General features: G+C 47.5%; 1 protein-coding gene across 13 annotated transcripts in view; it reads left to right on the forward strand.

Moving 5' to 3' along the window:
• Window positions 1–11,472, forward strand: part of SRRM1 (serine and arginine repetitive matrix 1) — a 17,344-nt gene extending 5,872 nt beyond the window's left edge. For 2 of the 13 annotated variants that reach the window (XM_027903373.1, XM_027903387.1), the window contains 15 exons: window positions 521–691; window positions 919–1,031; window positions 1,387–1,587; window positions 2,051–2,254; window positions 2,521–2,640; window positions 4,178–4,449; window positions 4,563–4,643; window positions 4,990–5,076; window positions 5,713–5,857; window positions 6,126–6,167; window positions 7,491–7,595; window positions 8,132–8,596; window positions 9,503–9,680; window positions 10,103–10,297; window positions 10,452–11,472. In XM_027903373.1, coding sequence (XP_027759174.1) covers window positions 521–691; window positions 919–1,031; window positions 1,387–1,587; window positions 2,051–2,254; window positions 2,521–2,640; window positions 4,178–4,449; window positions 4,563–4,643; window positions 4,990–5,076; window positions 5,713–5,857; window positions 6,126–6,167; window positions 7,491–7,595; window positions 8,132–8,596; window positions 9,503–9,680; window positions 10,103–10,297; window positions 10,452–10,556 — 2,484 coding nt within the window. In that variant the 3' untranslated portion in view covers window positions 10,557–11,472. Of the gene's footprint in view, window positions 692–918; window positions 1,032–1,386; window positions 1,588–2,050; window positions 2,255–2,520; window positions 2,641–4,177; window positions 4,450–4,562; window positions 4,644–4,989; window positions 5,077–5,712; window positions 5,858–6,125; window positions 6,168–7,490; window positions 7,596–8,131; window positions 8,597–9,502; window positions 9,681–10,102; window positions 10,298–10,451 lie in introns of all 13 variants that reach the window. The other 11 variants (XM_027903374.1, XM_027903376.1, XM_027903377.1 and 8 more) reach the window with 11 other exon arrangements.
• The last annotated feature ends 4,413 nt before the right edge of the window (window positions 11,473–15,885 follow it).

The raw sequence follows: 15,885 nt of genomic DNA on the forward strand, positions 1-15,885 counted from the left end.
GATGTGTGAGGGATTAGCAGGATGTCATCTGCAGTTTCTCAGGCACTCGCGCTGCTTCTGTCCGTTGTGCAGATATTAAGAAAGATTTCCGAGCAAACAGAGTCGAAACCATCAGGAAAAAATAAAAATAAATTAAAAAGCCCCAATGTTTAGACTCTAGTTCTAAAGTCTTGTGGCAGCATTGTAAGGGTGTGTTAAATTAAAGCCCCCCCCTGATTTCCTGTAGAGCAGCTACACGGTCCAAAACTCCTTATGAAACCCACAAAGGATTAACAGGCCTTTCTGAATATTTATGGTAAGACACAAAAAGAAAAGAAAAAAAAAAAAAGATTAGTACAATAAACTTATATTGATGAGAAATCACTAGGGGGAGATTAAAAAAAAAAAAAAAAACGAAAAAGAATAGTTCTTGAGTGTATATGTATTTTAGCCCCCATGGTAGTTTTAATTAAAGTTTAATATAGACTGCCTGTTGTTTTTTCAGATAACCGGTTTGTCTTCCTGTCATATCTCTTTGCAGAACCCAGATTCCAAAATGATGCAAATCAACCTGACTGGTTTTTTGAATGGGAAAAATGCTAGGGAGTTCATGGGAGAACTGTGGCCACTGCTATTAAGTGCACAAGAAAACATTGCTGGTATTCCAACTGCATTTCTGGAACTGAAGAAAGAAGAAATAAAACAGCGACAGGTAGGATTTTTTTTTTGTTTTTGTTATTAAATAGAATTATAGATGGGTCCTGTGAGCACTGGGCAGAATTTGATGGCTGTTTCAGTAGACATTTAGAGTTCAGCAGAATTCTGCTGTCTGGGCAACATCTTCTAGTCCTGAAGCAGTTATTTGTTGGTGTTGGACATACATATTTGATAAGGTCTTTGTGCTGCCTCTGAGTTAAGTGGTGATATTTGGTTGCACAGATAGAGCAGGAGAAACTGGCTTCTATGAAGAAACAAGATGAGGACAAGGAGAAGAGAGATAAGGAAGACAAAGACAACAGAGAAAAAAGAGACAGATCCAGGAGTCCAAGAAGGTAAATGAAATTGCACTGACAACATATCAGGAATATTGCAGAACAGAGGAGGGACACGTGGCAGAGGAAAATTAATGGAACTTGGGAAATAGTCCCCTTAGCTATCACAGCAGGCTGGCCTGACTTACTGCAGAACAGGAACTGCAAGTAAACTAGAGCTGCTTTGACACGGGTGTTGTTTGCAGCGGGAGCTGCTTTTAATGGGTTATCTGTTCCGGGCTTTGTTGGTTTTGGTTTGGGGGGTTGGATTTTTTTTTTTTGTTTGCACTTTAATTGTGCCGGGAGTCTCCCTGATGCAGAAGAGCTCCCAGCCCTGGCTATCCCAGCTTTATCCAGTGGCTCTTCCCCCTGGCAGGCGCAAGTCCAGGTCTCCGTCCCCTCGGCGAAGGTCGTCGCCGGTGCGCAGGGAGCGCAAGCGGAGCCATTCGCGCTCCCCCCACCACCGCACCAAGAGCCGCAGTGCCAGCCCCGCCCCGGAGAAGAAAGAGGCCACTCCGGAGCCAGAACCCTCCGTGAAACCAAAGGAGACCATTGTGCAAGAGGCAACTTCAAACAGGTGAGTGGCACAGTGGTGGATCGCCTTTAAAAAATGGAAATTATCTTAATACGTCACCGGAGCTTGACTTGGGGTAATGCCCCTGCAACAGCCAAAGAATTCATTTAATAATCTCCATTTAATAATCTCCACTTAATAGTCTCCATTTAATAATCCCCAGTAAGATTTCTCTTCCCTGTGTACACAATTCTAAGGGCAGTGTGGCTTTGCTGCCACTGAGGTTTCATTGTCCTGGTCGTTATTTTTTCGCTTCCTGACAGTGTCATCTTGTCTTCCACCACTTAGACTGCGTGCTGCCTTTTCTTCTCTTGGAGTCATTGCACCGTGTTCTAACTCTTTTCACAGTTTTGGAGTGTCTTGTCTCAGAGGATGGGCAGGAGAATGTTTGTTGTAGGGGAATATCTGGCTACCCTGTGGGCTATGATTTGTATGTGTTTATAAATAAAGTCTTTATTTTTAACAGTGATATCCCAAAAGCTCCTAAACCTGAACCTCCTGTACCAGAGACTAAGGAAACTTCACCAGAACGTAATTCAAAGAAGGAGAGAGAGAAGGAGAAGGAAAAGACTCGTCAGAGATCCCCAACTCGGTCCAAGTCAAGGTCCAGATCTCGATCCCGTTCTCCGTCTCATTCTCGACCCAGAAGGCGTCATAGATCACGGTCAAGGTAGGACTGCAAGTGGGATGGTGAAGGTTTAGAATGACTATTATAGATGATGGGAATTGTGTAGTCTTTCTTTAGGAGGTGGGTTTGATGCTGAGATGTTGTAAAATCCTTGTGTGTGCCTTGTGCACTTTGCACCTTGGCCTGAACGCTACCTTAACGTGGTGAACTTGGAGAAAAGCAACCCGACACTTGGTGCCCTGAGGATGAATTTCCTCAAGCCTGTAAATTAGGTAGTTGCTTTTCATTGGAATTTCTGATCGTGACAGGTCTTACTCCCCTAGAAGGCGACCGAGCCCTCGCCGACGGCCGTCCCCGCGGAGGAGGAGCCCGCCCCGGCGAATGCCTCCCCCACCCAGGCACAGGAGGAGCAGGTCCCCCGTGAGGAGGTGAGATCCCTGCTTTTTGAGATCAGCTGACAGCCTTGAACTTGCAAAGCTGAAGGGAACACTGGTTGTGAGGAGGGAGCGTTGATGAAATGGCCTCGTCCGTCTCGCCTCGGTGCTGTCAGGTGTAGGGTTGGAGGGATGGAAAGGCTGCAGTGTCACAGTTCATGAGTGTGTGGGGGGGGGAGCACAATTGTAGCTGTGAAATGATTTCTTCTGACTGAGGTGGAGTTCTCATCACTGTTCTTTTTGAAAAAGTGGCAAGTTCAGAACTGTTGCTTCTTCAAATGGCTCCGGGTAGCTCCCAGCATGGATTGACATGACATCTCTTCAGGCTTTTCTTGCTTGAGTCCTAATATTTTTCCCCCTGTCTGGGGAAAAAATGAGAACAAGTAACTGTATTTTACCTTTGGAAGTTTTTTAATTGTGCCTTACATTTCCATCGCGTAAAATCGAAACCAAAACCAAATTTGGACTTGAAATGTGCTTCTTCTTCATGTTATTTTACTTAGAAACCTTCAGGACCTGCTGTCTGGTGTTGGAGGGTACAGTTTTGAAGCATAAGCAGTGGTTCTAGTAGCAAAGCTCTCAGTTGCCTTGCAGAGTAAATTATGTGTTTGTGGCAATGGCAAAACAGACATTTGTCTTCATGGGGAGAGAACAGATTCTTATCCTCTTCATGGGAGGAGAACTAAAGTGATGCTTCCTTTGTGCAGCAGTTGCTCTTTTCCAGGAAGGAACACTTCTTCCTTTTTTGTGACAAGGTGTGACTTTATTGCCTGAGTTTGTCAATATGTTCATTTCCCACAGTTACTGGGAAAACTGTGAACAGTCTCAAACATGTATGTTGCAAGATGTACAAGAGCTCCCTTTCAGCAAATGTTTATCTCACTCAAGGTAGGGTTTCTTTTTTCCAGGTTCTCAGGAATTCTGCAGCCAAAGGTGGATTCTGCAGGTACACTTATTGCAACAGAACTTGCCACAAATTTTGCCGCAGAATTCTGAGGCCCTACCTTTTAAAATTTTGCAAAGTAAAGATGAAAGACTAAAACATGAGGACGGATAGATTTGAGTCTGAATTGTTAAGTCCTTAAGTTGTCTGAAATTTTTACCTCCTAGTATAAAAACCATTTCAGTGTACTTGCAAACTAAACTCTTATACAGATCTGTCCTGAAGGCCGTTAAATCACACGTGCTAACACGGAGAATTCTCTTAACCATCTGAAAGCTAGAGAGCCCAAACGAAACTAATTGTTCCCAGGGGAAAAGCTTAGTGGTAGCCCGTAGATTGACGGAAAGCCAGCCCAGGTGACACTAACAATTTTTTAGCTCACTGTGTAGTTTAAGAATAACCGTGAAAGACGGGTTGTTATTCTCCTCTTCCACCAACCAAGTGTTGAAGGCTGCCCAGCGTGTTTTGGAAGTGCTGTTGTCTGTGGCTCGGTGTCTGTGCTTGCAAACAACCGCAGTTCTGTGTCCGTGCCGCGATGCCCGCGTTCCTCGTGCCCGGGGGGGCTCTAACACGGCCTTGGCTTTGCAGGAGAAGACGCTCCTCGGCCTCCCTGTCCGGCAGCAGCTCCTCCTCCTCCTCCTCGCGTTCCCGCTCGCCGCCAAAGAAGCCTCCCAAGAGAACGGCGTCCAGCCCGCCCCGCAAAACCCGCCGGCTCTCGCCCTCGGCCAGCCCTCCCCGGCGGCGGCACCGGCCATCGCCGCCCCCCAGCCCCCCGGCCAAGCCCCGGCGCTCCCCGACGCCGCAGCAGTCGAACCGCGCCAGGAAGAGCCGAGGCTCCGTTTCACCCAGCAGGGCCGCAGGTGAGGGGAGGGTGTCTGCGTGCTCTTGGCTCGCCCACCTGCTTCGGATGGGCAACAAAACGAGTGTTTGGTGTCACGAGTCGCAGCTGAGCCGTTTGGTTTTTGCCTTGCAGCTCCCAAGCATAAGAGCGCCGATAAAAGAGAGTCTCCCTCGCCGGCACCGAAGCCAAGGAAGGCAGAGCTGTCGGAATCAGGTACGGTTCCTGCTTTCCAGCACTGCCTTTGGGTGGGGATTTTAGTAAAAAATGCATTTTTAAATAAAAAATTTTAGTAAAAAATAGCAAAGGGCAGTGAAGTGCTGAACCCAACAGTCTGGCACTGAAAGCAAGAGTTTTCACAAAGCTAAAGATAATCACTCACACTGCCTCATTCTAGCTAAGATTTCTTGGAAAAAAGTGTATTCCAGCCTGAAAGTTATCTTAAGATTTGGGGGGGAAACCCTCGTGGTTGATGATCTGCTCTATGTGACTTTGCTTGTGCCTGATTGAGGCAGGTTTGTACCTCTTGGGTGAAACGTTCTGTCCATGTGTGTCCTTCCAGAGGAAGACAAAGGAGGTAAAATGGCTGCAGCGGATTCTGTCCAACAGCGGCGCCAGTACAGGAGGCAAAATCAACAGTCGTCATCTGGTATGGAGGACAGAAATTTCCTAAAACTGGATTGTAGTTTGCTTTTGCAGGAAGTGGTTAAGTTCAAATGTTGATAAAAATTATCTTCTGAGTGCTCTGCAGTGCTGTTGTAAACTTACTTATAGATTTGCCACTCATAGTGAGGTCCCTTTAATTGTTCCTCAGGAAGAGTAAAAGTATAACTTTTAAAGGTTATTATATAGCTTTTGTTAATGGGTTTGCATCTTTAAAAGTTGCACTTCTAAACTCTTAACATCACACACAAATATTGCGTGCTGTGGATTATTTTATCTGTTCTTGTTGTAGGTTACTTCTTAATATTTGTAATATTTTGGACTCTTTTATTCTTGAGATTGCTAAATTCACCTGGGCCTGGTGTAGGTTTTTGTCCTCATAATGTTTCTATGAGTGACTGCAGTTCACCATCTAAATTACCTGGTTAATCACATTTTATGGGGACACTTGGCTTGCTGCAACTATTTTTCCCCAGCTCTGATGGGTTTATTTATCACTTGACTTCAGCCCACATGTTGAGCCTTTAAACGGCGGCTCCTCGTTTTGAGGGCCGGAATGTCAGTGACTGTGATGAGTGTGACCAGGATCACTTCCCAGAGAGTGATTCTTCTACGTTTGTAGATTCTGGTTCTTCATCTTCCTCAGAAGAGGAAAGACCCAAGAGGTCCAACGTGAAGAACGGGGAGGTCGGCAGGCGCCGGCGCCACTCGCACTCTCGCAGCCCCTCGCCATCTCCACGGAAACGACAGAAGGAGTCCTCCCCTCGGTAATTCCTTCTTAACCTCAGCATAACTGACACCTTTTTAGTTTTTTTTTTTTTCTATTTGTTGGTGTTTATCTGCTCTGCATCTGTCAGCAAATACATCTCAGTTAAGTCGTGTCCAGCTCGCCCAGTCTCATTCCAAGATTTCATTCCTGCTGCTCTCGTTTGGCGAAAATGGCTCTGACCTTTCCTTGAGTGTGTTGATTTTCTTGCCTCAGATATGTGGCAGATAGATTTGTCTTGTTCTGTTTTTTTCCTCCACTGCTCTCAGGATGCAGATGGAAAAGAGGTGGCAGTCGCCAGTGATGAAAAGGTTGGTTAGAAATTCACCTGTTAAGTAGGATTTACATCTAGAGAATCATTTAGACTGGCTGTCATTTATGCTGTGCTGGATAAGTACTTGTTGTCCCGTGGGTTTGCACACTCAGGGTAGGAAGGTGAGGGAAATTCAGACTGATGTGTTGGATCTGGAGCCATTTCACTGGGGGAAAAAAACAGAGGAGCAACCCCTGCTCTGCCTCCTTCCCTGCTCGCTGCTTGTTAATTCACATCAACCTCTGACCTTAATAACTTTAGTGTTAATGACACCTTGCTGATAGCTGGAAACACCTGAACACTTGTGTTCTTTGGGGTTCCTCACCCCAAATACCTGGTTTGAAGGATGGCTGAGCAGTGCTGGATTCCTGCTGCCCCTGACTAAAACCTTCCTGCACCACTGCAAGGAGCAAATAAGATCTTGATGTTCAGGGTCACAGATAGCTGGAGTTTTCAAAAGTCTCATTCCTTAGTTCTTCAGATATTTGAAACCACTACTAGCAATTAGTAGACCAGTAGTGAACACCTCCTTTATTTTCTTTTGTGTAGGCAGTGTTGTCACCACTTTATTTGTGACATTGTTTTCTCTGTGTTGATCTGGGAATACAGGAAGGTGCAGGAAGCTGGGTGTTTGATGGGTTTATTAATTTGCTGTAATGACCCTTGAGCAAGCTGTAATTAAGCCCCAGCTAGAAGATACTCACAGCATGCATCATGATGTAAGAGATAAGTAGGACTCCTTCTATTCCAATGATGGATCTTGTCAAACAATTCTGTGTCAAACAGGTTGCAATTCAAAGGGTTTGATCTGTTTTGCAACATGCTGAATTCTCCAGCTGTCTATTGCATAAATGCATGTTTAATTAGGACAATTAGTACCTTTGAAGGCTGGGGGGATTTTTGGATCATAAAAGGACGTTGTACTTTGAATCTCAGTTTATGTAGATGAGCTGCTTTGCTTTATAATTGCTTTCATTTCCCCCTTATCCAGTCATTTTATCTTAATTGCCTTTTTTTAAAAAAAAAAAAAAAAAAGAATATTTTACCAGTATTCCCCTCTTTTAAAATTCTAGGCAAGTACATGTTGCCCTAACATTTTCCCTCCCAGAAGTCTGCTGTAAACCTGGCCCAGCAGAAAACCTCTCAATTGGTGAACAACTTTAATCCAGATAGCTGCAGTTTAGCAACAACTCTTCATTTTATTCCTTTTTTTTTTTCATTGCATTTCAAGAAATAAATGATTTTTGGATTTCAGACCTGTAGCTAAAAGCTGTTTTCAGGGGTGAACAAAATTTGCTGAGCAGTGCCTTTCTCTCTGCAGCAGGAGGAGGAGGAGCCCCTCTCCCCCCCCAGCGCGGCGGCGACGCTCGCCCTCCCCGGCCCCCCCTCCCCGGCGCCGGCGCTCCCCGTCCCTGCCCCGCCGAAGGTACCACCCTACCTGCTCGGGGCTGGGGGGCTGGGTTCGGTGCCTTCCCTCTGGGACATGGCACAAGGGATGCCCTGCTGTCGGTTCCTTGGCTCACAGCTTGCTGGGGGCACTCTGGGGTGGGTGGCGGGTGCGTGGTGCTGGGTGCCCGTAGCAGATCCTGAATCGTGGAAGTGCAGACTGTGGAGTGCTTTGGGTTGGGAGGGACCTTAAAGCTCATTCAGTCCCACCCCATTTTCATGAGCAGGGACACCTTCCACTAACCCAGCTTGCCCCATCCAACCTGACCTTGGACACTTCCAGGGATGGGGCAGCCACAGCTTCTCTGGGCATCACATTTTAAATTATTTTAGCTGAAATTTTTAGAAGCCTTGAAGAGGAGTTTCCTTTTAAATTTTTCGAACTTTTAAAGGATTCTAGTTTAAATTTTAAGAAGTTTTAAAGAATTTTAGAAGGGTTGGGTTGCAGTTCACCCAAGGAGGTGATTCACAAGCCTGTATGGCCCCTGATTGTTCATTCTCTATTTCTCTCTGCAGGTCTCCCTCCCCGCCCCCTCGCAGACGCTCTCCCTCTCCCCGGAGATACTCCCCCCCTATCCAGAGGCGATATTCCCCATCCCCACCTCCCAAGAGAAGAACAGCTTCCCCTCCTCCCCCTCCCAAACGAAGGGCATCCCCCTCCCCGCAGTCCAAGCGCAGAGTGTCCCACTCGCCGCCGCCAAAACAGAGGAGCTCCCCCACCGCCAAACGGCGCTCCCCTTCCGTATCTTCCAAGCACAGGAAGGGGTCTCCCCCCGGCAGGTCCAACCGGGAAACGCGTTCCCCACCCCAAAACAAAAGGCATTCACCTTCGCCACGGCCTCGAGCTTCCCACCCCCCCTCTGGCAGCCCAGCGCCGGCGCGGAGGGGAGCGTCGGCATCGCCCCAGCGCAGACAGTCCCCGTCTCCCAGCTCCAGACCCATCCGCAGGGTGTCCAGGACGCCTGAGCCCAAGAAGACAAAGTAAAACCATCCGTCTTTGCTGCTTTTGGGGTTTCACCAGGGGGGTTGGGTTTGGTTTATTGTGGTGGGAGTAGTCGGAGAGTCAGCTCTACCCCCCTGCATGGTCCACCAGCCCAGGTTGCTCCAAACCCCCTTCAACCTGGCCTTGGACACTTCCAGGGGTGGGGCAGCCACAGCTTCCCTGGGCAACCTGTGCCAGGACCTCACCACCCTCTGAGTAAAAAATTTCTTCCCAATATCCAATCTAAGCCTGCTCTCTGTCGGTTTAGAACTGTTCCCCCTTGTCCTGTCACTGCCTGCGTGCATAAAAAGTCCCTCTCCCTCCTTTTTATAGCCCCCTTGAGGCACTGGAATGCTGCCATGGGGTCTCTCTGAGCCTTCTAATTGCTGGCTTTAAAGAGAAATGAACTTTATCTTTAAACCTGACTCTGGAAGGGAACCAACACTTCTCATCAGCTCATAAATAATTTTGTAGGTGGTCATCTGAGAGAAACTACTAAAACTTGGAAATCTTTCTGTCTGTAGTGTGATGCTGTTCTTAGGAGCAGATAGTCATAAATATGGTGCTGGCTTATTGTTTTGGGAAGATGGAGCTGAATGGAAAGCCTTGCACTCTTCACTGGGTGATACAATAGCTTTGCTGTTCTCTTGACATTTAATGGATTAGTGATATTAGGAAGGGAGCAATCACTCCTGAGCAGCAGCAGGGTTGTTTACCAGGCTCTCAGGGCTGCATTATCCTTCTGCATCACAGACCCACAGTGCTGCCGGATTGTTTGGCCAGCAAAGCAATTAATAATCATTTAAGTGGCAGCTTGACCAAGCCACAGGCACCCACATTCATTTGGCTCTTGGGTTCATTTTCACTCGTGTCTCATCCCTGACTGTGCCTCCTCTGTTTTTCAGGGCTTCCACCCCCAGCCCCCGGCGCGTGTCCTCATCCCGCTCAGCCTCGGGCTCACCCGAGCCAGCCCCCAAAAAGCACCAGGGACCTGCATCTCCCGCTCGCTCTCGTTCTCCCTCTGCCAACTGGTCACCTGCAAAAAAGGCCAAAAGCCCAACTCAGAGCCCCTCACCTGCCAGGGTAGGTGTTTGTTTGCTCGTAAAGCCATGCTGGGTTATGGGGTAAGTTACGTTCCTGAAGGCTGAGGTTGTTCACAGGGGGAGATGGAGGGGGAGGAAAAATCCTTGGAGTGTTTCTCGTGGTTAAAAACGATTCGTAACGTCAGTTTTTCAAACTTAACATCTCAGAGTGTGAATAAAAGTGCTATTTATGTAGAAATTCTAGAAGAAAAGTCCCATTTTCTGAGTCTACACGAGTTTTGTGATGTCAGGTGGAGTGGGCTTATTTGTGCTTAGTTTTGCATGCAAACTGTTCCTGGCAGGAAGAGAAGAGATTGTTTGGCATCCTCACCTGAGGTGTTTCCCAGGGACGCTTCTATTCTTTGCCAGAAAATCTGGAAAACCTTAGGGATGAGCTGTAATAGGTTGCATTGTCCCTTCCAGAATTCAGATCAAGAAGGGGGCGGCAAGAAGAAAAAGAAAAAGAAGGATAAGAAGCATAAAAAGGATAAAAAGCACAAGAAACACAAAAAACACAAGAAGGAGAAGGCGGCAGCGGCCGCAGCGACCGCTGCTGTGGCTGCAGCGGACACCACCTCAGCACAGGAAGACCAGGAAGCAGAGACAGAACCCAAAAAGGTAAGAATTTGGTGCCTGAGCTTTCCTCTGTGAGGGTTCCAGAGTAAGAAAGCAGGTGGGGCTGGGCATGACTGACAGTCGTGGGGAGGGCCTGGCTCTGTTTGGGTGTTGAAAGCAAAGCTTTGTGTTTGTGTGTTTGTTTGTTTGTTTGAAGGAGACAGAAAGTGAACCTGAAGACAACCTGGATGACCTAGAGAAGCACCTGCGAGAGAAGGCCCTGAGGTCCATGAGGAAGGCGCAAGTATCCCCACCATCCTAGGCCCAGCCCTTTGATATAATGTACATTTTATTTGGTTTGTACTCAAGAATTCAATTTCAAATTGCTAAATGTGTTTGAGCTTTAGAATATAACATTTGTTGTAATAATTGCTAGGTTGAGGTTCACCATGTACAAAAAGGGCATGGATTTACATTACAAAAGGTGTCCACAGTGTACTAGTGACATTCTTTCATTGACAGCATAATTTCATTTAGGGTGAGACTTCTTAGAAGCAGTAGGAATTTTGTTTTGAAGGTTTGAAACATGACCGTCAGTCCCCCTTGTTTCTTTGAACTCCAACGAAGCCCTGAGCATAATTTGTGAGGGTCTCATTTGACTTCTTTTGGATCCACTTACATGATGCTACTAACCCTTGTGGTTTGTAAGCTTGCCCAGGAGTAAAAACCACTGCAGAATTCCAAGGAAGTACATCTCTATTTTAATGCTTTCTACTGTTGCCTGTATAGTCTCCATTTAAAGCCAATCAAGAATAGCAATTTAGAGTGGTACATAAAATGAAAGCATGTTGTTTACCAGGACACTGTGGGTTTATATTGATGTTAACATGTTGATTTGGAACACTGGAATTTCATTTGTATTTTTTATGTTCTTTTTTTTAAAGGGCAGTTTCCATGATCAGCAGTCCCAGAAAACAAACAAACAAACAAACAAAAAATAATTTCCTTCAGTTCCATAAATTTTGTTTGTGAGCTGTCGTTGCCCCAATTCATAAATCTTGTCTCGTTACGGTTCTTCAGGATGGTCAGAGCAACTTTCAGAGATGTGGTCTTTGAAAGTTTGAGGAACCTGAACTTTGGATATTGTCATGTTTTCACTGTTCTTTGTTTTTGTTTTTTTAACTAAAGCTATATAAAGCTTGTGGATTAAACAAAATAAATTTCTAAATTTAAACAGATGTTGGCTATTTTTCTATATGGGCATTTTGCATTTGCTAATCAGCTTTCTTTTGTACAGGCTTAATGAATACTCAGAGATGAAAAGGTATTTGATCCAGTGTGTTGGCTCTGGAAAAATTGGGGCTTTTAACTTGTCCTGAGGGAGCAGGAAGAGCCCTTTTAATTAGTGATGCTCCTGTTGTGTTTCTTGCAAAGCAAGAGTCAAACAGCCTTATCTGCTCAGCACTGATAGGATGGAGAAGCTTAAAACAAATGTGTGCTGTGGAAATGGCTTGTCAGAGCAAGTAAAATGTTTTCAAAGGTCCTGCAAAAAAAAAATGAACAGCAGGTTTGACTGACTTAGTGCAACTCCAGCTGTGCTCCTGAAATCAAGTCAGCTCTGAAGTCTGGGGCTCCTCTGGAAGGAGGAACAGGACATACTTTTGAATATTTTTTTTTTTGTCCTGCATCTGAAGTAGATGTGATGTGTACAGTGCAGTGGAGATATTTTGATGAGTCTTTTTACTTGCCATCCTGTAGGGTTCTGAACTAAAGCAGGGCTGCTTTAGTAGATCTCGGGGTGGAAGGGGATATTCCCAAGTAGCTCCTGCACTTCCTTACGTGCTGCATCTTTGTTTCTCAGCCTAAAGTGTCATTGTATGCTCCAGTGCTTGTAAACCTTTCAGCAGCTTGAATGTCGAGTGTCATCTGTTATTAAAATGTCTGTAATAAATTCCAAGAAGCTTCTGGACAAAGACATTTTTCAAAGTCCCATCTGAGTGGATTTGGTGCTTCTGAAACCACAGAGCTGGACATGGGACGTGCTGATCTGGGGCTCCTTCCCTTGGATTTTCCCTGGGATGCAGAGCCCCGGGCTGTGCAGCTCCCTAAGGGTTAATGCCTCCTCCTTTTATCATCCCAATCTTGCTTCCACCTGAGTTTGGTGACCTCCCAGTGCCTTTTAATCTTAGCACTAATAGAAGTTCTTTAAATATGTTCAGCACCTGAGTCACTGCTTATCTTCCCTCACACCTCCTTCCATCTCCTGCCTCCAGGACTCTGATAAAGGGCCTCACTGCTGGTTTTGGATGTTCCCCCACCTCTCTCCTTTGGAGCTTCTATTGTTGGTGCTCCCTCCTCTTTTTTCATCTATCCATAAAGAATGGTTTAGATTTTAAAAGAGCAATTAAATGTGCTCTTTAAGAGGAGTGTGACTACTAAGTTGTGTTTAGCTGAATGTTTTAATTCCTTCCTACTTAACCCATTCAAGTACTAACATTTAAATACCAGTCAAGGGATAAACCAGCCCTCTCCTGAGCTCTCGCTGTTCTTGCTGCTCTCAGGGCTGTTGCTTGGATGTTTTTCAGCACAGAATCTCTGCTGGGCTGATTTCCATTTGTGTCCGTGCTGCAAAGCTTTGTCCTGGGAAGTATTGACTGACATCACTGAATTCACTCCTGATCCCCTAACTGAGATCCCATCATCCAAACCCAAACTTGTCTGATCCTTCCACCGCTCCAGCTCCTTGGTTAAAACCTCTTCTCTCTGTTTTTCACCCTTTGATTTGTAGCTGTTGTAGCTGAAAAGGTGGCTGTGCAGGTGCCTGGTGTGATGGGGCAGGAGCTGCGTGGATCTCACTTGGCTCCTTTTGTGGTGGATGTGCTGAACGTTGGGGTTTTGACCCAGGCCATCTTCCTGAAGTGACAGGTACAGGGTTTAGAGGAGGGGCTTGCTCCAGGAATTACATCTAACTGCACAAAAAAAAAAAAAAAAAAAAAATAGCCCCACTCAAGTTTAGTAGGCTTAAATGATTTAACTGAAAATGAGTCTGCAGGAGCGAGGAGTGAGTCATGGACAGGTCAGTCTCTGTAGCTCACACAAAAGAAAGATGTGTTTGTTGTGTCAACAGGTGGGACAATGGCAGGTGTGTGTGTGTGTATGTGTGTGCAAGAGTTCAAAGTTTATAGAAACTCAGTGGTGGATTATTAAATTTTTCCACTTATGTGACTTTGGCAGTTGGCCTGGGAGTCCTGTGTGGGTTTACATTGAAACTTGGGTGGTGAATTGCCTCAGGACACAGAACTGTTCAGCTGCTGCTCTGGACAGGGCCTTGTGCTTGCTGCTGTGATGTCAGAGAGAAATGCCAGCACTGAGGCAGAGCTCTGTGCTGGGAGCCATCAGTAATCCTGGCTCATCAGTAACCCTGGCTCATCAGGGCTCCCTCGTGCTCAGCCCCACCGTGTCTGACCCAAATGAGGGCTGGAGGGAGGGCCCTGGGCTGGGAGGAGCAGCTCAGACATCCCAGAGCAGTCTTGCACTCTGATTTACTGCACCAAACCTCCAGACATGTGAGCTGTGGTATAAAAAAGCAGCTCCTGCAGGAGCAGATTTCAGCAGGGCACGGAGCTGTGTTTTGACTGGGTTTCGTTTCAGCTGCTGTGTGTGGTAACTTGTGATTTAGCACAACATCATCCTATAAACCCTTGAATTGTCTGCTCAAAGTCCATTGTCGGTGTCACCAGCGTATCCAGCAAAGCAATCCCTGCCCTGACAGTTCCAGTGGAATTCTGTGCCTCTGGATCAGGCCTTACTCATTCCAATAAATTACCTGGATATCTCTTTGAGGACAATAAAAAGCTGATTAAAGCTGAGCACAATGGAACAGGCCGTTGTGTATTTCCAGACTTTAATCAACAGCCTGACTTTTGGACGGGTTATGCTGTGTGGATCCCGCCTGTCTCCCAGGCAGGGAAGATCCTGTGGAATTCTTCCTTGGCTGGGAGTGTAGGATTTTGCAATGGGACCTGGGCAGCCCCTGGGGTGGGTGAGTCAGCGTTGGACACCCCGGGGTGGGTGAGTGAGGCTGGGATTGGAGGGCAGGTGACTCACGGGGTGCCATCCGTGCCTGTTTGTGCCACAGCGTTTGGCTGATCCCAAAAATCAGCACTGCAGGATCTTGGATCCCAAAGCAGGGCTAGGGTCGGTGCTGGGCCTCGGGTTGGGGTTGCCAGAGTGGGGGATGACTGAGCCTTCAGTGCAAGGTGATTTTATCATCACCTGTAGAGTTCCTATTGTGGCAGTTTCTGGTTTTGCTCGTTTGGGATCAATCCCTTGGGAATTGTGTTTTGAACACCTGCCAGAGCCAGTGGGGCAGCACTTGACCTTCAGGCCACGAGCCAGGACTGGGGGAGGCCGCCCAGCCCAGGATGGGGGTCAGGAATCATTTTTAACTCCCCCCCTCTGTTTCCCCAGCCAGGCTGGGCTGTGTGTGCTGGATGATCCAACACAGCAGGGATGTGGGGCCGGAGCCTCCTTCCCCCCACACCAAGGCAGGATGATCCACCCCACGGATCCCTGGCACCCACGGCACCAATGTGGCCTTTGTGCGTGGGATGGAGCTGGAGCTGCGTGTCCCGAGCAGGAGAAGGAGCAGGACACGGCATGGAAGCAGCGGCGCCTGACGCAGCCCCCCGGAGCCACCTCTGCTGCTGCAGTGAGGTAATCAGTCCAGGGAGCAGCAGGTGCTGGGGAAAGGGAGAAGGACGTTGTCCAGCAGATACTGGAGAGCTCAGGTTGCTCTTTGCAGCGGTGGGAGAGGAGCGGGGCTGTCCCTGCACAGCCACGTCCGCTGCTCCGGGCAGGGTGGGCGACGCTCCGGATCCTCGGCGGGGGAAGCTCGGGATCCTCCCGTGTCACTGGAAAGAAAACACGGAAAACGGCTGTCTTGGGAAAGCAGCTCTGAGGGGGGGAAGGGAATTGCTGGTTCCTCCACACAAAGGCTTTGTGTTGGGCGCAGGGGCAGAGCTGCAGCTTGTGTAAATTGTTGTGGCTGTGCCGGAGCGAGCGGAGCTCTGCTGCCGACTCAGCGCGGGGATGGCCCCTGGAGGGAAGGGTCAGCCGGTGGGGCCGGACTCTCCAAGCACGTGCATCACTTATCTGCTCAGCCAGAGCTTCCTTTTGGGATTTCTCCCCACCCTTGACCTGCTCCAGGCTGTCCCCGAGCTCCCAAAGCTCGACTGCCTCTGCAGTGCCCCTGCCCTGACCCAGCACGTGTGGTGGGAGAAGGGAATGTCTGTGATGGGCTCCAGGTGCTGCCTGGGCAGCTCCTGGAAAGGTGTTTGCCTGGGAAGGGGGTGGTTGTAATCCCTCACTCGGGTTTATAGAGAATTGTCTACAAGCTTCACACGAAACAGAAGCCAGCAGAACGCTGTGAGAAATGCTGATCCCTTTTTATGAATAACCCCCCCCCCCCAATGCTTCCCCTTTCCAGGAGGGAGGAAGCTCCCATTAAAAATTGATAGTCTCCCCGTCAGCTGGATTTTAATTCAGCAAGTGGATTTGACTGCTGATGTGAAAAAACTACCTTTGTCACCGGGCTGATATTTTTTTAATGAGACAGAAATGGTTTGGCGCCTTTCCAGCTTATTAAAATC

Source organism: Empidonax traillii, unplaced genomic scaffold, assembly GCF_003031625.1.
Source record: "Empidonax traillii isolate 1590-97213 ecotype Southwest subspecies unplaced genomic scaffold, ASM303162v1 scaffold958:size599741, whole genome shotgun sequence".
NCBI lineage: Eukaryota > Metazoa > Chordata > Aves > Passeriformes > Tyrannidae > Empidonax > Empidonax traillii.